Raw genomic sequence first — 23,594 nt, forward strand, 5'->3', positions numbered from 1 at the left:
TGATTTTGGACGGTACTTTTGGTGCGGTTTTGGGCTTGAGACGGCCCCCTAGATACTTGGGTACAATTTTTAATATCAGATTCATACTATACTCCCGAACACCTTTCATTGGAGTCCTAAATTGTCGCGATTGGTCCACTTTTTATTTTGGGCGGTACTCTTGGGGCGACGCCCTCGGTACTTGAATCCAATATTCGACACCATATTCGTATTCTACTCCTGAAAACCTTTCATTTGAATCCCATATTGTCCCGATCGGTCCTCTTTAATTTTTGTCAGTACTTTTGGAGCGGTTTTGGGCTTCGTAGGAGTTTGAACCCAATTGGATCCAAAAACATCATATTCCTACTTTATTGCCAAAAACTTTTCATTTTAATTCTATATTGCATCGATCGGTCGTTTAACAAACGAACAACGCTTGCAAATTATTGAATTTTATTATCAAAATACGAGCTCTGTTAAGAAAGTTTATCGCGCGCTTCTTCCATTGACTGACGAAGCTTATTTTTGTCCCATGGGTACGTAAATAAGCAGAATTGTCGATTGTGGAGTTAAGATCAGCTAGAAGCGTTGCAAGCATTGGTAGAAAAACGAAAAAGTGACAGTTTGGTGCAGTTTATGGGCTGGTGGCATCATTGGACAGTACTTCTTCAAAGATGATGCGAATCGTAAAGTAACTGTAAATGCTGAGCGTTTGCCCAAAATGCAAGAGCATCACTTGCATGATATGTGGTTTCAATAAAACTGTGTCCCATGCCACACAGCAATTATCTGAATTTGATGCGTTTTTTTGAAAATCTTTCCTATAGTTCTTAAATATCACCCGTTATATACTTTATGGGGTCGCAGATCCATATTTCGAGGTGTTACAAACGATATGACTAGATTAATATATATTTTATTAATTTAAATTAGTGTATAAGAATTTGTACAATTTTATAGAATAAATATGGGTAAGTTTCATATTGAATATTTGAGAGGCATAAACCAAACTTACCGTCAATATATATCGCTCATATTTTGGAATAAGAGTGATCAATATATGCTTAATTCAATTTCATGGGCAATATTTTGATATACGAAACATAAAAAATTTCTAATTTCACACAACGAATGTCACAATGAATTTATTGGAAACCGAGTTTTGAGAACGTGTTATCGCACAAAATAGTGCAGTCAATTGGCCACCTTGGTCGTGCGATTTGACGCCTGTGGGGCTATGTCAAGCTCATCGTTGCCACTAAAAAAAAAATTTGTTCGCCCAAAATTTTTCAAAAAACCTACCTAATACCCCTCCCAGCCTACAAAATTTTTCAACTAAATAAAAATACACGCAATCTTCTTCTAATATAATATAAAACAAGTAAAGCCCGCCGAACTTTGAAGACACACTTTTTATCCATATTTGGTTAACATTTGGAATACAAGAAAATTTTTTGCGGGATATTTTTCTCTATTGGGTAAAGATGTTGATGTGGGCAAAACTACCCACTATTCTAAATTTTGTCAATTTAGGTTTTTATGAGTCCATGGCCTTATTAAGGTCTAATACAACACACTGTTCCAAATTTCTGTGAAATCTGGTTAAAAATGAGTTTCAGAAATCTGTCTAACTGTTATATGTATCCCAATATGATCCGATTTAGACCATACTCGACACGGGTATAGATAGGTTGTTGTTGTAGCAGTGTGTTGTACAACGAGGCGGCAACCCTTGCCGATGAAGGATTCCATCGCGACAACCGGATGCCATGGATGGGTACAGATAGGTCTAATAAAACTCTGTTCCACATTCCAGCGATATCGAGTAAAATTCACCTTCTAGAGGCTCAAGAACTTAAATCGGAAGATTGGTCTGTATGACCCTAACGCAACTCACTGCATCAGCAAATTCAGGTAAATGTTGCACCTTCTACGGGCTCAAAACCTCACATTAGCAGATTGGTTTATATGGCAGCTTTAATTAAATATACCCCAATATTGATCATATTCAGTCCGAAAATCTGGGGCTTATGACAACTCATTGATCTAAATTTCAGCGAAATCGGATAACAAATTAGGGTCTTATGAACTTAAGACCCTAAATCGGCAGATCGGTCTATATGGTAGCTATCAAAGAACTTAACCTGCGAAGAACTTAACCTCGAAGGAAGTGGCGTGACGGACGGACAGACACACGGGCAACGCTAAATTGTCTTAGAAATTTACTGCAATGAATAATATATTTATTCTGTAGAGTCGGAAGTGGATATTTGAATGTCTTGCAAACGGAATGACTATATAAAGTATACCCCATCTAACGGGGAGGTCACCGTAGCGCATGTCCGCCTATGACGCTGAACGTCTGGGTTCGAATCCTGGAGAGACCTTAAGAAAAAAATTTCAGCGGTGGTTTTCCCCTCCTAATGCTGACAACATTTGTGAGGTAGTATGCTATGTAAAACTTCTCTCAAACAAGGTGTCGCACTGCGACTCGCCGTTTGGACTCGAATATAAAAAGGAGGCCCCTTATCATTGAGCGTTAACTTGAATCGGACTGCACCCATTGATATATGAGAAGTTTGCCCCTGTTCCTTAGTGAAATGTTCATGGCAAAATTTGCATTTTTTATCCCATCCACCGGTGGTGAGTATTAAAATAAAATTTCTCTAAAAATCTGCCAAAATCGAAATGGGTTGTCCATCCGACCAAACCTTTAAAATTGAAAGTAAATGCTATCAAATTAGGTAGGAAAAGCCCCAAACAGCAAAGCTGGTCAAGTCTTTGGTCTATGTCCACAAGCCAGCGACGATTGATGAACTTCGTACGAATGTCGAAGGTGAAATTGCAGCAGATTTATGCTTGAAAACAGTCGAAAATTGGGTTCAGCGTCTGGACTTCTGCAAGAGTGCCCGTGGTGGCCATGCAAAAGAAATTGAGTTCCATACATCGTGCCATACATGTCATCGAACGTACTTTCACAGGAATAAAGAGTTTCATTGATATTCAAAACCGTTTTTGGTTTTGTTCGTTCTTTCGGAGAGGAATATTAAAATTTAATTCGCCTGTTAAGAATTAGGAATCTATCTGACCACGCAATAGTTTCACAATAAATACGGACCTAAGCATAAAGCGCCTCCTTTCGAGCGTTGGTAAGATAATAAGTTTCAAGCGGTTCTCGTAGGAAGGAAGAAATTCAGCCAAATTTCATGGTAAGCCCCTAACAATTAATCGAAGAAATTGTACCTGGACTGATTCAATCCCATGTGATTAGCACTTGTAGAATGGGCTACAAACCACACAACCGTATTCCAATGTAAGCCGGACTAAGCCTGTAAACAAACGCTTGGTCACATAAGGATCATCAAACTCCTTGGACCACCGTTTTATAAAACCCAACAACGACTTTGCCTTATTGATGCACAAGTCAATGTGCAAATTAAAACGTAATCGCCTATGACGCTGAACGCCTGGGTTCGAATCCTGGTGCGACCATCAGAAAAAAAAATTATCAGCGGTGGTTTTTCCCTCCTAATGCTGGCCACATTTGTGAGGTACTATGCCATGTAAAACTTCTCTCCAGAGAGGTGTCGCACTGCTGCACGCCGTTCGGACTCGGCTACCATTGAACTTAAACTTGAATCGGACTGCACTCATTGATATGTGAGAAGTTTGCCCCTGTTCCTTAGTGGAATGTTCATGGGCAAAAATTTGCAATTTTTTACCATCCAAAATAATACCAAAATCAGTAAAGGAATTCACGTTATCCAATTTATAAGAACCTATATAACAGTAGAGCCCTTCTGGAAAACCCTATGTAATTTTAAATTCCACATCACCACGCTTGCGCATATTAAGCCAAAAACTACTACGACTATTGTCACATTAAAATGCACTGACACGTTTGTCTGTTCCTTCAAACAACATCCTTTAAGTTTAAGTGTGAAGTTATGTCGTCATTGCTGAATGGGGGATGGCTGTTACAGTGTGCTTACTTTGTTCCACACTTTCAAACACATCCTTATTGTTGTGGGTGGCAATTGTGGAACACAAAATAACTGGGCGAGCAAAAGGGTTCCTGTGAAAAATGACCAAAGGCTTTCGAACAGTTTTAAGTTGGCGCTCGGTATAAACAGTCGGTCTTTAGCTGGTGAACAAGGATAATAGTGTTATTCACAACGGATAGTTAAAGTAAGAGACAACAGGAAGAAAGCAAGGATGGCTGGTGAAAAGAAACTTTCTAAGTAAACGGGAAACAAAATACGAAGCAACAACAATATGCAGTGTTGTTATTCATAGTTGTTGCGTTATTGTTATTTTTAAGCGAATCGTATGCTAGCTTCCGTGTCGGTTTTTTAATATAAATAGTCTGCAAAAGGACGTATTGTTGTCGTCATCATAAACACGGATGCAAGAAAATTAGAACTTTGTCATTAAGTCTTAAAGGTGTTAAAGTGCGGAAGTGTTAAATAAGTTATTAAAGAAAAGTCTCAATAGAAAGAAAATTAAATAAATATGTAACTTAACTATAAAAAAATTAAATAATAACAGAAAAATCTTTATACGAAAAATCTTACAAATTACAGTGAATTATAATTTTAATATAGTTCAGATTTTTATTTGAAAATTATAGTGAATTTTTTAAAATAGTAATAATTGTGCATTTTTTTAGTGAAAAAACTCTGTTTAAACAGAAATTTCCAGTTTTTCTAATAATTTTAATTTAGAAGTTCTCCCAATATAAGAAGAATAAAGCGGTGAAAAAAGAAATAGTGGTACTTACCCCTAAAGGATATATACAGCAAACAAACTCCAAAGTGAATTATTTTATCAACGGTCTAAGCCAAAGACTCGGCGATATGAATTTCACACGTTGTAGATTAAAGCTCTTGATTACCATTATGATTTTTGTTATCAATTATGGTGATAACACACGGAATACCTGCAAAGGTAAGTGGATTATCTTTCAATACAAACCAAAACAAATATATGATATAAAATTAAATACAACATTATTCTGATAGAAACGACAATCAATACAAAATAAAGAGAAAAAAATAAAATTAATACAAAACTTATCTAATCTAATCTATCTAATTTCAATATTTTATAAACAACTCAAATGTACATAAAATAACAAATTCTGTGAATGTTCGACATACATAGCAAAAATTCCTCTAAATTGGAATTCAAAAAAAAATTTTTTTAATTAGATTTTTATTGAAAATTTTTACGACAATTCAATTTTATAGAAAACTAGCTGACCCGGCCCGCCCCGCTGCGCCTTGTTTTACTTTATATGGAACAAAATTTTCCTTGCAATATTTATTTTCGACAATTAAAGAGCTTTTAGTGAAATACCATGCTACGAAAATATCCCATATGATATTTATTGGTCTACGAATTTAAGCTTGGATGTAAGGTGTACTCCATTCTTTAAATACTTTATTTCAGCCCGATATTCTCATGTTTTCTCTGATTTAGGGGTGTTTTCGGGGGTGAGGTGGTTCCCCAGACACTTGGCCCTGAAAAAATATCAGCATCGTGCTGTTCTTTCAAATACCATTTATTTAAACCTCATATTGCCATTGGTTTTGAGGGAAGTTTACATGATGAGGCGCCCCCAAATACATGGCCCCAAAATAGGTTATCAAATTCGTTTTTTAATCTCAAATACCTTTCATTAGAGCCACATGTTGGCATGATTATATTCCTATATTTGGATATCAAATTCGTATTCTACCCCCAAATACCTTTATTTGAGCCCCATATTGCGATGGTTGCTGTTTGTGGGGTATTTTTGGAAAGGGTTAGACCCCCAGAAAATTGCTCCCGAAAGTGGGTATCAATTCTTGCTCTACCCCCAATACCTTTCATTTAAGCTCCACATTGACATGGTCGGTAAATATGACCGATTTAGGGGTGTTTTAGGGATTGGGGTGGTCCCCCAAACACTTAGCCCGGAAAATATATTAGCAACGTGCTCTATTCTCATATAACTATATCTCATTTATTTGAACCCCATATTGCCATTGGCCTCAAAATTGGATATCAAATTCGTTTTCTAATCTCATTTAAACTCCTTATTGCAAAAGTCAGCAAATATGTCCGGTCGGGGTATTGGCCCTAAAAACTTTAAATATTTAGTTCCACTCTCTTTAAGACCCAAATTGTTTTGGTGAGCAAATACATCCTATTTGGGGGTTATGGTGGTAGGACGTCCCCTAGACAGTTGGTCCCTAATGTTCATATCAGATACGTGGTCTACTCCCACATACCTTTAATTTGAGCCCCATATTTCCATAGTCGGCAAACATTACCGGCTTGCAGGGTGTTTTGAGGGATGGGCGGCCGCTCAGTGAGTTGGCATTGAAAATATATATCGTATTCGTGTTCTACTCCAAAAACCCTCTTATTTGAGCCTCATATTGCAATAGTTAGCAACTATTTCCTACTTGGGTAGTATTGTGGGGGTGGGGTGGCCCCATAGACACTTTCCCAGAATATTGATATCAGAATCGTGCTTTACTCCCAAAGAGCTTTCATTTGAGCCCCATATTGCAATGGTCGTAAATTGTCCCCTTTGGGGGAGGTTTTTGGGGAGAAGCGGCCCCCCAAACACTTGGTCCCATATTTCGATAGCAGATACAAATTCTGCACTCAAATACCTTTTATTTAAGCCCCATAATCCCATGGTCAGCAAATAAGTCCTGTTTGGGGGGTGTTTTTTTGGGGAAGGGGTGGACCCCCAGAAACTTTCATTTAAGTCCCATATTGCCGTGGGCGGTAAATATGTCCGATTTAGGGGTGTTTTGGGGGTTGGAGTGGTCCCCCTAACACTTGGATCTACAATTGGATATCAGATGCGTTTTCTTATCCTAAATACCTTTCATTTGAGTCTCATATTGTCGTGATTGGTCTAAATATATGTTTGGTAGGTTTTAGGGTGGGGCGGCCCCCCTAGGTACCCCACCCGAAATTAAGATACCAAATTTTTATTTTTAGGGAACTATATGAGAGCACACAAAATTTCGCTTAAATCGCACCACCCATCTCCGAGATCTGGTGTTTCTGAAAATTAGGGTAAGGGGGAGGGTCCGCCCCCCCCTTCAGATATCAAAAAATGTAGTACCCTATTTTGACCACGGGATCATTATGCACCATCTGTGGAAATTTCAAGAAAATCGGTCCAGCCGTTTCTGAGTCTATAAGGAACACACAAACATATAAACAAACAAACAAACACAAATTGATTTTTATATATAAGATTAGTTGCCCCAATGTGCTCCCCTATACGCTAACGTAGCTTTTTTCAAATTTAATGTTTCTCTAAATATTCTCGGATCTGGATTACTTTATTTGTGTAGAGGCGTTTTGTGGTAGACCCTAGTTTCTTGTCACCACACAGAAAATATGAAAATTTATGTTCATTTAAGAAATTTGTACACTCAATTAAAAAATTCGTTGTAATCGGACCTATAAAGGAATTTGTGTTATTGATTAACAAGTTCGCAATTTGGATTTAGATTAGGTTAAGTTGAAAAGATTTTCACATGAAAAACTTACAACGGGTGTATCTCCTAAACTATGCGTCCTAGAAAGGATGGGCCTTAATTCGGTACTCCATCCAAAAAATCGGAATTTTATCGAAAATCCATCTGTTTTCAGATTACGGACGGCTGGAGGTGAGCGTCGGATTTTGAAGCAAGCGGCTCGCCACAGCGAGGGATACAAATGCAATCCCACGAAACCCATGCGGTAGGGGCGCTGGGCCAGTAACCCGCCCCCAGAAAACTATGAGAAACAAAGGAATAGTAAAAACACACCCCCCCAAAGTTGACGATCCACGCAAAAGAAAAAAGGACCATGATTTTCGGATCTGCACCTGGAATGTACGCACTCTTTATAGAAAAAGTGCAGTATACGCGCTGGCGGATGTATTAAAGAAGTACAACGCAGATATTACCGCCTTACAGGAAATGCGATGGACTGGGAATGGCGTCACTACAACACCAAACGGTGACGAACTATACTATAGCTGCCATAACACTAGGCATGAATTTGGCTGTGGATTTGTGGTTAGTCGCAGACTGAAATACCTTGTATCCAGCTTTACTTCGGTGAATGATAGGCTAGCCACAATCCGCATAAAAAACAAATTTGTGCCCATGCCCCGACGGAAGACAAGGACGAGTAGATCAAGGATATTTTTTCTATGAGCGCCTAGAGAGAGAATATAACCGCTGCCCCGCCCATGATATTAAAATCGCTCTGGGAGATTTTAATGCGAAGATAGGGAAGGAAGACATTTTTGGTCCAACAGTAGGAAAGATTAGCCTTCACGAGATAACGTCCAGTAATGAAAAACATTGTAGTAAGTAGCACCAGATTTCAACATAAAAATATTCACAAAGCAACATGGCTGTCACCCGATCAAAACATGATGAACCAAATTGATCACATAGTGATAGATGGAAAGCATTCATCTAGTGTGTTAGATGTACGATCGATCCGTGGAGCGAATATAGATTCGGATCATTACTTTGTTACAGCAAAGGTTCGCACCCGTTCGAACATAGCGAGGAAAGTACGATCTGATACTGCACGAAAGCTGGACATTGAAAAGCAGCAAACACAACAGATGGCAGCGGCATACTCCACTCGATTGACGCAAATGCTTGATGAAAGCACTCCTTGTTCCGATGATATAATGGCGCAGTGGCAAACTATTGTCCACTCCATGGAAAATGCCGCGAAATCCGTACTTGGGTACCGGAAGCCTCCTCTAAGAAACCCATGGTACGACCAAGAGTGTCGAGATGCTACTGAAGCTAAGAAAGCGGCATAAAGAGCAACCCTCCAATCAGTAGCAACGCGCCAGATGAAGGAGAGGTATCGGAAGAAAAGCAGAGAGGAGAAACGTCTATTCCGCAGAAGGAAAAAGGAAATGGAAAGACGTGAGTGTGAGCAAATTGAGATGTACAGGAGTCAGAATGAAGTCCGAAAATTCTACCAAAGCATTAAACATCAAAGCGATGGCTTTTGTGCAGGCACATCCTCCTGCAGAGACAAAGAAGGAAATCTGGTAACTGATACAGACAGCATGCTGAGGATATGGAAAGAACATTTTACCCAAATGCTAGTGTCCGACAATGGCGGCGAAGAGGATACCGCAGAACCAATTAATGATGATGGTATAGAGTGTTTACCTCCTAGTCAGAATGAGGTCCTTGTAGCAGTGACCCGACTAAAGAACCACAAGGCAGTAGGAGCCGACGGGTCGCCCGCTGAACTATTGAAGACCGGAGGCGACACGCTGATAAGGCGTATGCATCAGCTTATCTGCGCAATCTGGCTAGAAGAACGCATACCCGATGATTGGAACCTCAGAATACCATGTCCCGTACACAAGAAAGGAGACAAGACGGAATGTGCCAAAGACAGAGGAATAAGTCTCCTCCCCATCGCATACAAGATACTCTCGAGCGTACTGTGTGAAAGATTAAAACCTAAAGTTAATGAGATAATTTGGCCCTATCAATGCGGCTTTAGACCTGGTAAATCCACCCTAGATCAGATATTCACACTGCACCAAATCCTGGAATAGACCCGAGAAGGACAAATCAACACCTACCATCTCTTTGTTGACTACAAAGCCGCATTCGCTACTCCTTTACGTTCAAAGGTATTTCAAGTCATGTCTGAGTTTGGTATTCCTGCAAAATTAATAAGACTCTGCAGGATAACACTTGCTGATACGCGTTCCTCAGTAAGAATAGGAAAGAATCTCTCCGAACCATTTAAAACCAAACGAGGTTTCAGACAAGGCGACAACCTATCGTGTGATCTCTTTAATATCATACTGGAGAAGATTATACAAGATGCAGATGTGAATAGATATGGCACACTAATCACAAGAGAACACACGCTACTCGCCTATGCCGACGACATGGACATTATAGGTCGGTCACCGGAAGTAGTAACAGCAGCCTTTGAAAGAATCGAAAGAGTCAGTAAATATGGGTCTGGCAGTAAATTGAAATGAAACGAAATGGATGGTTTCAACTCCCAAAACGCATTGTACAGCCGAGCAGATAAAGAAAATGGAGGAAGTTGGGAACCACAACTTTGAGATAGTCCGTAACTTCATCTACCATATCACCGCCGTAATCGAAACGAATGACACCATTTTGGGATAAAGCGAAGAATAATACTGGCAAACAGATGATACTTTGGACTAAGTAAGCAGTTAAGAAACAAGGCCAACTCTCGATAGACGAAGATTATACTATACAAGACACTGATACTACCCGTGTTGTTATATGGTTCTGAGGCACGGCTACCTGTAAAAGCAGTGCCTGGAGTATTTGAGAGAAATCATTTCCAGATATTTATCGATATTTAATTTTTTAAATTTTTTCGAAATTTTATTTCCATAATTGTTTTGACTATATTTGGTCCACATATTTTATGGTTAGTCCTCCTATGGCAGCAGACACAGGATGTACATTAGGGTGGCGAACATTGTTGGTGTTTTCCAAATTGTAATCAACAACAAATTCTACGAAGTTTGACTGCAGAAATCATATATCTAATATCAAAGTCGAGCTTCCGCTTCTTTATGGCGAATTCGGGAGATCGATTTAAATTGGTCCAAAAGAAAAGTTTGCTGGCAAGCACCATAATACCAACTTGGGTAGAAATTCATAGAATTTGTTGTAAATTACAATGTTGACAATCAAATATTGTGCCACCCTAATGTACTTAATTGCGACACACTAAAGGTGTCTATGTGCTAAAATGGGGTATAACATTAATAATATTTTATAACCGTAAGTAGAATATCATTTCAATTAGCATATGTGGGGCCGGCCAGCCATAGCCGCTGTACGCAATAAAAGTGCGCGGTTAATATCAAGGTTGTGTGTCATGGGTTATGACCCAAAAACAGACAACTACAATTCCCATGGATGGGTGTTCGTAATGCAATAAAATAAGAAGCAGGAGTGTTCTGACAATAACAAACTGTGCCAAAAAATATTTTGAATATGTTAATTTGGAGTCTATGAGAAATTAAAGTCAAAGCTTACGACATTAAATGGCGGTAATGTAATAAATTCATCAATGGAATCTGTTAAAAGATATTTTGTATACGTAAGGTGCTTGGCTAAAACCATTTAATTTTTAATTAATGATACATATGTGGAATTAAACAAGTAAAAGCGTGTTAAGTTCGGCCGGGCCGAATCTTTGTAACCTTCAACCATGGATACTGCTAAAAATTTATACAAAATAAATTTATACAAACTTCTGCCAAACCAGCAAAAATTAAAGCTTCTAGGTACCGAACAAGGATGATCGAGAGATCGGTTTATATAGGAGCTATATCAGGTTATAGGCTGATTTGGCACAGTTGTTGGAAGTCGTAACTGAATATCGCATGCAAAATTTCCAAATCGGACAAAGGACTCAAGAAGTCAAATCGGGCAATCGGTTTATATGGGAGCTATATCAGGTTATAGACCGGTTTAGAGCATACTTTGTACAGTTGTTAATATACATAACAAAATACTACATGCTCAATTTCAGCCAAATCGAACAAAAATTGCGGCGTGTAAGGAATCCAGAAGTCAAATCGGGAGGTCGGTTTATATAGGAGCTATATCAGGTTATAGACCGATTCGGACCGTACTTGGCACAGTTGTTGGAAGTCATAACGCAACACCACATGAAAAATTTCAGCCAAAACGGGCAAAAATTGCCGCTTGTAAGGCCTCAAGAAGCCAAACCGGAGATCGGTTTATACGGGAGCTATATCAGATTATACACCGATTTCGACCGTAGTTGGCACAGTTGTCATAACATAACATAAGTCATAACAGAACACTACATGCAAAATTTCAGCCACATCGGACAAAAATTGCGGATTGTAAGGGCTCAAGAAGTCAAATCGGGAGATCGGATTATATGGGAGCTATATCAGGTTATAGACCGATATGGACTGTACTTGGCACACTTGGCTCCAAAATTGGATATCAAAATCGTTTTCTAATAACAAATACCCCAGCCAGCAAATATGTCCGTTTTGGGGTGGAGCTGGGTCCAAAAAACTATCAACATCGTGCTCCACTCTCTTTGGCCCCAAGTAGTCATGGTAAACAAATACTTCCTATTTTGGGGATTGTTAAGAAGGTGCGACGTCCCTAGATAGTTGGTCCCGAATGTTGATATCAGACTCAAGCTCTACCCCCAAAAAACTTATATTTGAGCCCCATATTCCCATAGCCGGCAAACATATCTGGTTTGGGGGGGGGGGGGGGGTTAGGATGTTTCGGGGAACGGGGCGGCCACTGAGTGACTCGGCTCTGAAAATAGGTGTATATCAGATTTGTGTTCTACTTTAAAATACCTTTTGCTTGAGCCCTATTTTACAATGGTCAGCTAATACGTCCCATTTTGAGGGTGCTATGGGGGAGGGGTGGCCCCACATACACTTTTTTCTGTTTATTGATATCTGATTCGTGCTCTACTTTCAAAGACCTTTCATTTGCATTTGAGCCCCATATTGATATGGTCATTAGATTTGTCCTCTTTGGGGGGTGTTTTGGTGGAGGGTTGGCTCCCTAACACTTGGTTCCATATTTGGATATCAGATTCGTATTCTACTCTCAAATACCTTTTATTTGAGCCCCATATTGCCACAAACGATACATATGACCGATTTAGGGGTGTTTTGGGGGCTGGATTGGTCCCCCAGATACATGGCACCACAATTGGATATAGCATACGTTTTTATTTGACTCCTTATTGGCAAACAAGGGATAATGGAGGAGAAATACTAAGCTAGTGGAGCTAAATCAAGTTTGAGTTTGATTGAGACCATATTTAGCTTGGTTGTTGGGGATCATAGTAGATGTCATTGTGCAAAATTTCAGCCAAATCGGAAAAGAATTGCGCCTTATATGGGCTCAAGAAGTAAAATCGGGAGGTCGATTTATATAGGAGCAATATCAGGTTAAGGGTTGATTAAGACCAAATTTAGCACATATGCTGAGAAGGAAAAGTCATAGGAGAAGTCGTTGTGCAAAAATTGAGCCAATTCGGACAAGAACTGTGCCCTCTAAGAGCTCAAGAAGTGCAATCGAGAGATCGGTTATATGGCAGCTCAAACTAACTTTTCATAGGCAAAATTTCAATAAATATCCTTTAAACGGAAAATTTCAATAAAATATGCTTTAGAAACCAAATTTGGCTCAGATCCGGGACCCTCTAAATAATTTTTCTAAAGACAAAATTTCACAGAAACTTTCTCTAAAGGATTTTTTTCTATAGACAAGATAAAAATTTTTGTTTGTTTCTCTTTCGAGACGATCTCTATGATCGGAGAAAGCCAGAGATCGCAACACGCACGCGTTTCGCAATTTGGTTTATAATTGCTCATCAGCCATATTAGGTGTGAAGGCTTCAAGGGCCTTAAGCTGGTTTGTTGTTATACCGAAATTATGTACTTTTCCCAATGCATGTGCTTCTGTGTAATGGCAGATTTTTTGTCTACACAAATTACACTACTCCCATGGTATGCACATGATTTTGTGTATCTGTTGGAAGTTGTTTTACAACGGCAACGGCTCTCGCTGTTGCTCCGTGTGCTCAGGTTGGAATCCCGGACATGCTTCGCCAAATTTTTCATTTTCAATTTTTTTTTTCCGCGTATTATTAAATTTTCCATTTTTGTTTATTTCTCTTTTGAGACGAGCTCAATTATCGGAGATTTTTATTTGCACATATCAAAAAGGAAAGCCAGAGATCGCAACTATGATATAAATACAACATTACTCGCGCTGAACAACCCTTCCCGCTAGCTGTTTCGGCAGAGCCCGGCCGGAATTCAAAACTGGGCACGCGGAGCAATAGCGAGAGCCGTTGCCGTTGTCTAGCGTTCGAAGCCATCAATAAAACTTTCAAAGGGTACACAGAATCATGCGTATGCTATGAGATTATATAGACAACAAATCTGTCATTACACAAACATATGCATTGGGAAGGAAAAAGCTAGCGGATAGGGTTGTCGAGCGTGGGTAATGTGGTGTTTATATCCCAGAGGCGTTTTCTCAAAAAATACGATATAAGTATAAGTACCAAAGACGAAACGCGTCCCGTAGCGGTTGGTGTGGGTGGTGAACTCAGGGTTTCCTTTTCCATTGCAGATTATCTCAGATCAGCTCGCCTCGAAAGAGAAACCTACGAAAGTTGTAAAATTAATATAATCTTCGCCCTTACATGTAAAAACAACTTGAAAAACAAGCAATGTAGCCATTCCACCACTTCCTTAATTGCAAGGATCTCCGCTTGGCATACACTGCAGTAGTCGGGTAACCTTCTCGATATGACCAGTTCTACAGGGTGGCTGATGAATATTGCTACAATGATGAATATTGCTACATTTTTTTTTCGGTGTATGGAATACATTTTTCTTTTATTCATGTTAAATTAAATTATTAAATTAATTATTAAATTATTATTAATTAAATTAATTAATTAATTAATTAAATTAATTATTAAATTATTATTATTAAATAGAAAAAAAGTTATTACATTTTTTTTTGGTAGCGGCTTTCATCAGCCACCCTGTAGATCTTTAGAGTACACCCCAAAGTCCACCAGGTCGTCTAGTTTGGAACCGTCCGTATAGAAGTTTATGTAGCTCCTATTACCAGGGATATTGTAGTTCCAATCGGTTCTATCAGGAATAGTTGTACAGTAATTTTTATCAAAAAGCGGCACAGGTAGGGTGTAATGCACACTGCCTGGAACATCGGATATTGTATCAAGGATAACACAGTGATGCCTTAACCTCACGGCAGTGGTCGCTGCAATTTGTCTAGCCATGATGTCCAGAGGCATAAGATCTAGAATTAAATTCAGTGCATTAGATGGTGTCGTTCTCAGTGCGGCTGTGATGCACAAACAAGCCATCCTTTGGATACGGTTAAGTATTGAGCAGAAGGTGGACTTTTGAAGCGCCGTTCACAAGACCACAACACCGTATAGCATTATAGGTCTGACAACTGCAGTATATACCTAGTACATGACCCGCAGTCTAAAACCCCAAATTTTGCCAGTGGCTCTTTTGCAGGTGCCACGTTATCAGCATACGCTACACATTTTTCTTCGAGAGACAATAATATATAGTAAATGGCTATATTCCAAAGTAGAGGAGACAGTACTCCTCCTTGAGGTGTTCCTCTGCCCACCCATTATTTTAAATCTACAGATTCAAAGCCTGCCGTAATGCATCTTTTAGTAAGTAAGTTATTAATAAACTTTCTTACGGTAGAGTTGGTGCCTAGAAACTCTAACTCTTTCATGATTGACGTCGGCTTTACATTATTGAAAGCACCTTCAATGTCAAGAAATGCTACCATTGTATATTCCCTGACAGCGAGAGAACCCTCTATGTAGCCGACTAGGTCGTGAAGGGCAGTTTCAGTGAACTAACCCTTACAATATACGCGCTGCAGGGATCTTTGTCCTATGATGTGTTTCTATCAACCTTTCTAGAGTCTTCAGCATAAAGGATGACAGACTAATAGAACGAAAATCTTTCGCTCATGTGTGGTTAAGTTTTCCTGCTTTTAGAATGAAAGTGACCGTTGTGTCCCTCCATCCCGGGACAGATATAAACGACATGGTGATACAAGCAGAATATATCTCCCTAAACCAAGGAGCCGGTCTATCGGTCACAGCTTGTAATTCAACCGGTGATGTATCACCTGGCGATTTAAAGGAGTCAAAACTTTTTATCGCCCAAAGGATTTTCGACTCAGACAAATTTTCCCTAATAACCTACGACGAATGCATATTAGTGATAACCTCTTCTCGCGCCATGTTTTCCGTTGGAGATTCTCCCGGGAATGTGTATAAACGAGTAGTTCTGGTGTTTTCTCACTAGACATTGTCCATACATATTCCGACTTCTCAATATATCCCATATATCGAGGATAGGCTCTTCCTTAGCCTAGAAGCCTCAGATGTATCCTCCACGGAGTTGCAGAATTCCACCCAGAATATGTTCTGAGCCTTTCTTAGCTCGTCCTTATATTTTCTTAGCTCAGCTTTATAGATGTTCCAATCGTGTAGTTCTATTGTGGTTTTCGCCCTGTTGAAGAGTTTTCTGCAGTCCTTCCTTAGACCAACCAGCTCTGTGGTCCACCATGGCGGTCGCGGTTTGTGTCTCTGCTAATTATATTCAGAATTTATTTTTATGAGCATAGTCCACGAATCATTCTTCCGCAGACTCATGGTTCCTGGACAAGAACCATGTCAAATTCTCCTCCCATCAGTAGAAACTCTAGTGCCGCCGAAGCGGCCTTACAATGGTGCAGACTTATATGCAGAAACCGGACCAACTGTTCCCTGCACGGGATAGCTGTGAGCACCACACAGTCTGGAACATTTTGAACTCAAATCTGTGCGGTGTTCATTGCTGTCACGAGAAGCTTAGCTGTGAACTACCGGGCGCGTCCACAGGTTGCGGATAGTGGAATGCTGCAATACGGAGTAGCTGTAACGACAATCGCGAACAATCAGCGGTATCGAGCGGAGAGTCTAAGTGAGGGGCCGGGCGGCACCGGCTCTTGCACAAATACTGAGTGCCTTTGATGCTCGATATGACAAGGCGAGTTATTGGCGCCTTTAAATTACAAAAGACCACTTTTTTCCCCAGGCGATCGGTCGTATAGACCGGAACGGCTTGCTCACATCAGGAGCATGACGAGGATCGGCACTTCGTTAGACTTCTGTTGCGTTAGACTACTACTCTGAGTCCCCCAGAAGTTCATCCTCACAACATCTGTTTAATCTAGTCATAATGAGTTTCCATACGCATTCAGGGGAAGTTAAGAAAGCAGTGGAGACACTGTTCTCTAGGACATTGGACACTTAAGGTGTGGACAACTCCTGCTTAGATGCTTCACTAGCTGCTGCTGTTGAATTCCGTCCTTCCCTGCTGGCGCACATCTTGAGCCAAATTCAACGGGATTGGGCTCAAGGCGCGGACCCTCCCCCGTCCCCTAATTTTCAGAAACGCCAGATCTCGGTAATGGGTGGTATAATTTAAACGAAATTTTGTGTGGTGTGCGGATGAGGTACCTAGGGGGGCCGCCCTACCCCCAAAACCTACCAAACATATATTTAGACCAATCATGACAATATGGGACTCAAACGAATAGTATTTAGGATAAGAAAGTGTATCTGATATCAAATTTTCGGACCAAGTGTTAGGGGGACTACCCCAACCCCCAAAGTACCCCTTAATCAGACATATTTACCGACCATGGCAATATGGTACTCAAATTAAAGGTATTTGCAAGTAGAATACGAATCTGATATACAAATATGAGACCAAGTGTTTTGGGGCCGCCCCTCCCAAAAACACCCACAAGTTTACGACCTTAGCAATATGGGGCTCAATTGAAAGGTAGTTGGGAGTAAAGCACCACCTTACATATTAATATTTGGGAAAAAGTGTCTTTGGGGCCACTCCATCCCCATAACTCCACACAAATAGGTAGTATTTGATGACCATTGCAATATGGGGCTGCAAGAAGAGGTATTTTAGAGTAGAACACGAATCTGATATATATTTTCAAGCCCAAGTCACTTAGTAGCCGCCCTATCCCCCCAAAATACCCCCCAAACCGGTCATGTTTGCCGACTATGGAAATATGATGCTCAAATAAAAGGTATTTGGGAGTAGACCACGAATCTTATATCAACATTCGGAACCAACTGTCTAGGGGACGTCTCACCATCATAACAACCCCCAAATAGGACGTATTTACTGACCAAGACAATTTGTGTCATCAAGACAGTGGAGCTCGATATTGATAGACTTTAAGACTCATACTCCAAATTGATAGCCACTTTCGGGATCAATTTTCTGGAGGTATCCCTTTTCCAAAATAATCCACAAACAGCAATTATTTGCTTACCATCGCAATATGGGGTTCAAATAAAGGTGTTAGGGAGTAGAAAACGAAACCCCTTCCCCATAACACCACCCAACGGATAAAAATTTTCCGACCCTGCCAATATGTTTGTCCTCTTTGGGTACTTAGACTACAAAACGAATTTGATAACCAATTTTGGGGCCAAGTGTTTGGAGGACGCCTCACCCATAAACTCCCCTTAAACCAATGGCAATGATATTTGAGAGAAGAGTACGACGCTGATATTATTTCAGGGCCAAGTATCTGAAGGACCACATCAACCCCTAAAACGGACATTATTAGAATATCGGGCTCAAATAAATTATTTTATGAATGAAGTGCATCTAACATCCAAACTTAAATAACCTTAAACACTCTGAGCAAATCCATAGGACAAAAAAGATCAGATGGGATTCAGATAAAGGCATTTATATTGATATACTGTTAGTCAAGCGATATACATTTACTCATTTCGTAGCATTCACAACAATCTCTTTGCTTGTCGAAAATAAATATTCAAAGGATAAGTTTGTTCCATATAAAGTATTAAAAGAAGGCGCAGCGGAGCGGGCCCGGTTTAGCTAGTTTCGTATAAAAACTTAAACCTAACAATATGTTTTTTATAAAACAAATCTTTGGTTTGTACCACCCTTATTGTGCCTGCATACTGAAAAAGAAGCTTATTTTTACGTACATATACCCATTTGGACCTAAAAGAGCAGTTTGCGTGTATGTATGGCCCCAAACATAATGCTCTGCATTCCCATACATAGAATGTCCATTCAAATTGTTTGTGTGGGAATAGGCGTCAGGAGGCGCGTCTTGTTTTCCCTTTGTCAGTGGTGTATTCCCAAACAAGTAGTTTGGTTAACCGGTAATGGCAAAGACCACCACCAGTTACGCGCTAAACCAGAAGCAAGCAAATATTATTTATTTTTTCCCCCCATCCCTCCACTTGCGGTCAGACGCATATAGAGAGATGGCACACCTTAGAAAACTGGCCGCAAGTCTGTCTAGCTACTTAGAAGGGTGGTAGTCCTTTACAAGAAAAACTTCATACTTTTCTTCATACTGGTGTAATGTAATCATCCAAGTTAACAATGACCCAACTCTCCCCATTTCTTTCAAAATCATTGACGCACCCGCTGTCTTTTTTCAGCTTGTTGTTTTGGAACAGCCAAAAATATTGAAATTGAAATATGCCCATGCTACCAAGTGGTTAGTTGAAATAGCTTTTCATTTGTATATCACATGCTTATGGGAAAACTACATAGCAAAAAAAGACACGCCACACCACAGGTCGGTCATTCAATCTGTCCATCATAAAATAAATCTTAAGGGAATGCATTGCCGTTGCGTTTAACCAATAATGTTTACCAATGGAGTCATTTCGTTGACTATCCCTAAATGTTAAAAATTATGGATTTTCCAACTTCCCCTTTAAATAGAAAACAAAATTTCCTTATGATGTTTTGTTGTTAATGAAAAGTGGCATTGGCATCTTTAAGATTTTGTATCCCTCCTCTGTTTCAATGACTTAGATATGCAGGGAAAATACAATTTGTTTATCTTTTACCCTAAACTTTGAAATGACTCATAGGGATGCAATGAACAAAGAACATGGGAAAACCCATAAGGAGTATGAAAACCCTTACATTTAAGATTTTTTCTCTACCACCCATCTATCATCATTAAAAAGGAGTAAGTTATTCAGGATAGAATTTCCATTAAATCACCATTTAATATCAACGACATCACAAGGTGTTGCAGCTAACTAAAAGGATAGAGAAAAGTGTCCTACATGATAATGTTTATGACATTAATTTAAGCCATGTACACATCTCCACCAAGAAAATTAAAAAAAAACTATTGAACTGGCAAAGTCATTTAAAATTTACTAAAACAAGACATTAACCGTACTGAAAACTTCTTAATTAAATCAAATCTTGCTTAAAATGTTGTGTGATTTAAAGCACTGCCTCAAGAATATCTCTTCACCTCAATATGGTTGCAAATTGCCCATGAACATTCTCTTAAAGAACTGGGGCAAACTTCTCACATATCAATGAGGGCTGTCCGATTCAAAGTTAAGCTCAATGATAAGGGCCCTCCTATTTATAGCCGAGTCCGAACGGCTTGCCGAGAAGTTTTTACATGGCGACGTACCTCACAAATGTGGCCAGGATTAGAAGGGGATAACAACCGCTGAAAAATTTTGAACCCAGGCGTTCAGCGTCATAGGCGGACATGCCAGCCTCTGCGCTACGGTCGCCTCCTTAATATGATTACAAATAGTACATATATCCCTGATCACCTGAGTCACGTACCCTGGCAAGCCGTCATTTCTTTGGAATCAGACCACCTCCCCATAATACTCACCATCAACCGACCACCCGACTTCATAACCTCTGAACGCCTGAAGTTTATCAATTAGAAAAGGATCGATTGGGTCGGCTTCAGAGAGAGTGCACCAATCGTCACTTTAGTGAGCTGGCTGCCATCTCCCTAAAATGGGATAGTTGATGAGAGGAAATTCCCCAAGTGTGGCCCAATTTCCCGGCGTAATGGGATTCGTTGGGATTCGTACGGTACCCACAGACCCAGAATCAGCGAGCTGAATCTGGAAATAAACAGGGCATCCAACGAAGATATGCAAAAATTTTGACTGGAACACTTGAAGCTATGTAACTGAGGTACCGTAGTAGTCAAGATGTGACTTACTGTAAAGTCACTCTCGAACCCCGTTGAAAGAAATGACGGGACCTCTGTCACTTTTGGCGACGTAACTGTGATTGACCCGAAGAAATGCGAGAAGACGAAGTTACGAATGTAATCCATGGGCGTAGGGATTCCTTCAGGGCGTTGAGCACCGACGGAATCTCTACATTAATACTAAATAATCTGGATATACTTGGAGTCGAGTACCTTAGAACTGTCCTCCACCTATCTTAGAACAATCTTATAGTATCCGATGTCTGGAAGATGGGCAGAGTGACCCCAGTACAGAAGCCTGGAAAGAACCGGAATAAGGGAGAGTCGTTCCAGTAGCTAAGACGCTTGAGGGACTACTCCTCCCGAGCCTCGTTACAGAACTTCCATTCGCCGCGAATCAGCATGTATTTCAAGGACTTCATAGGACCTCAGGCCCATTTTGGCGACGTAACTGTGACTGGCCCGAAGAAATGCGCCAGGTTGATCAATCGCAAATAAATTGAGTATTCCAACAGTTACAAGGCTAGGAGGAGAGCCATTTGTCGTATCCATGATCTACGAGGCGATGGACAGACATCACAATTTATCGTTGACGAAGTTAAGAATGTCATCCGTGGCCCCAAGTCATTCAAGGCATTGGGCTTCAACGGAATATCTACATTGATACTAAAGAATCTGGATCTACTTGGAGTCAAATACCTTACAACTGTCCTCAACCTGTATTTGAAGACTCTTACAGTACCCGATGACCGGAAAATGGGCAGAGTCATGCCGCTACTGAAGCCTGGATAGGGAGAGTCGTACAGACCGATCTTCTTTCTCTCACCAGTAACCAAGACGCTTGACGGACTATTACTCTCGAGCCTCGTTGGAGAATTTTCGTTCGCCGAGCATCAACATGGATTTCGAAGACTGCATAGCACAACAACTGCTTTGCATGCCACCACAGGACACATTTGCCGTAGCTTAATCAGCCTAAGCCATATGATAGGACGGTGCTCGTGGTACTGGACCTATCGAAGGCAATCGAAACGGTCAGCCATGCCAAACTATTTGAGAACATCGCCAACACGTCTCTCCAGCCAGGTCTGAAACGCTGGGTCGCGAATTATCTGTCTGGTCGTCAGTCTTTTGTGGGAATTAGGGATAAGAAGTAGAAACACCGTAGAGTGAGTTCCCAGCCTTGGGGAACTCCCTCTTTAACCTCTACCTAACCTCTATTCCACCACCTTCAGACGGCGTGGAGATCGTATCATATGAGAACGATTGTACGATCATGGCATCAGATCCACACCCATTTTTAATATCTGCGAGAGGTTAAGAATCTACCTCAGCCAGACGGCAAAGATCTTAATATATGCGGACTATGGTATGATCGTGGTATCCGGACCCTACCTATTGATGACATCTGCGATAGGTTAAACGTCAATCTCAACGAACTTGCCGCTTATTTCGCTGCCACAGATTTGAAGATATCAGCCACCAAATCTTCAGCCCATTGTCCACTATAAATACACGTGAGGTGAATGAGATGATTGTAAAAGTCGATGAAAAAACGATTCCGAACATCAAGTGTCCCAAAATACTTGGTGTCACATTTGGCAGCTATTATACATTCTCCACACATGGCACAACGATCTGCGATAAAGTCAAAAGTAGCAACAAGGTCCTCAAGTCACTTGCACTTGAGGTTCTGACAAATAAACGATGTTGACCACGTACAAAGCAATTGTCTGTGGTAAGTAATGCAGCGCCAGTGTGGTCTCGCCAGCTATATGACAGGCACGAATGCCGCTCTGCGAACTGCGACGGCCTGTCTCCTCTGTTCTTATATGGACCACCTTCATCAGGAGACAGAGATTCTAGCCATGCGAAGACATAACTACATGCTCCCCAAGCAATACTTCTGGGCTGATATCGCAGGGATCATCTAAATCATCATCTTATTGATGGGTGTCCATCGCCCAGAAGCCTTAAGGTGGATTTACATGATCTAGAGCGAGAGGTTCATCGGTACCAGAGAGAATCTCTAGATCAAGCGGCATATCAAGCAAGTTTAGACAACATTCACGCAGACACGGTAGCAGATGCGGTGAATAGCTTCCGGGTAAATGTAGTCCTTGTGGTCCGGCAAACTAGAGTAGTTCTGGCTCAATTACGATCCGGAAGATGCAGCAGCCACAACTCCTATAGAGCAAGGATTGATGCAACGCGCAGGATGTGTGTCCCAAACCTAGGACTACACGACATATGCCACATGTTTAACTGCCTAGCCAGACTCAGGACTTGTGTCTTGGCATAGGCGGAGCGATGAGGACCACGCCCACTAGGGCACTGGAGACTATTTTAGAAATCCGACCCATTGACATACAGATTTAGTGTGAGGCAGCCACTGTGGCTATGAGATATAAGGCGATGAGAGAATGGATTGAGGATGGGAGCAGCTCATACCATAGCGGTATAATCGAGGCGACGATAGAAAACCTGGAATAAAGGGAAGATTGCCGATCGGATACCTGAGATGAACCTTGAGGTCGAGTGGGAGGCACTGATGCCAGCAACACAGTCTTGGATTGATGGGATCTAATATTGCCATCTGGAAGATCATGTTACACGGATGGATCAAAGCTAGAGTGCAGAGTGGGCCTAGGTGTTTACATTGATAACCCAGGGACTGTGATCTGTTTTAGACTGCCTGGCCATAATGCGGTCCTGCAAACGGAGATCCGGGCGATCACGGAATGGGTGAGGTGGTGTGGTGCTAACGTGAGCGCGTCGAGTGTGAACATCTTTACGGACAGTAAAATTGCCATTAGGGCAATAACAACCAGGACGGTGAGGTCACGAACAGTCTTGCAGTGTAAGAAGGAGATTAACGCCCTCTCTGAGGATAGGAAAATCCGCATAGTTTGG

General features: G+C 40.7%; 1 protein-coding gene across 1 annotated transcript in view; it reads left to right on the plus strand.

Moving 5' to 3' along the window:
* The first annotated feature begins 4,106 nt into the window (after positions 1-4,106).
* Positions 4,107-23,594, plus strand: part of LOC106083080 (uncharacterized) — a 50,294-nt gene continuing 30,806 nt past the window's right edge. The window contains exons 1-2 of the mRNA XM_013245918.2: positions 4,107-4,170; positions 4,707-4,929. Coding sequence (XP_013101372.2) covers positions 4,839-4,929 — 91 coding nt within the window. The 5' untranslated portion in view covers positions 4,107-4,170; positions 4,707-4,838. The remainder of the gene's footprint in view (positions 4,171-4,706; positions 4,930-23,594) is intronic.

This window comes from Stomoxys calcitrans, chromosome 3 (genome assembly GCF_963082655.1).
Source record: "Stomoxys calcitrans chromosome 3, idStoCalc2.1, whole genome shotgun sequence".
Taxonomy (NCBI): domain Eukaryota; kingdom Metazoa; phylum Arthropoda; class Insecta; order Diptera; family Muscidae; genus Stomoxys; species Stomoxys calcitrans.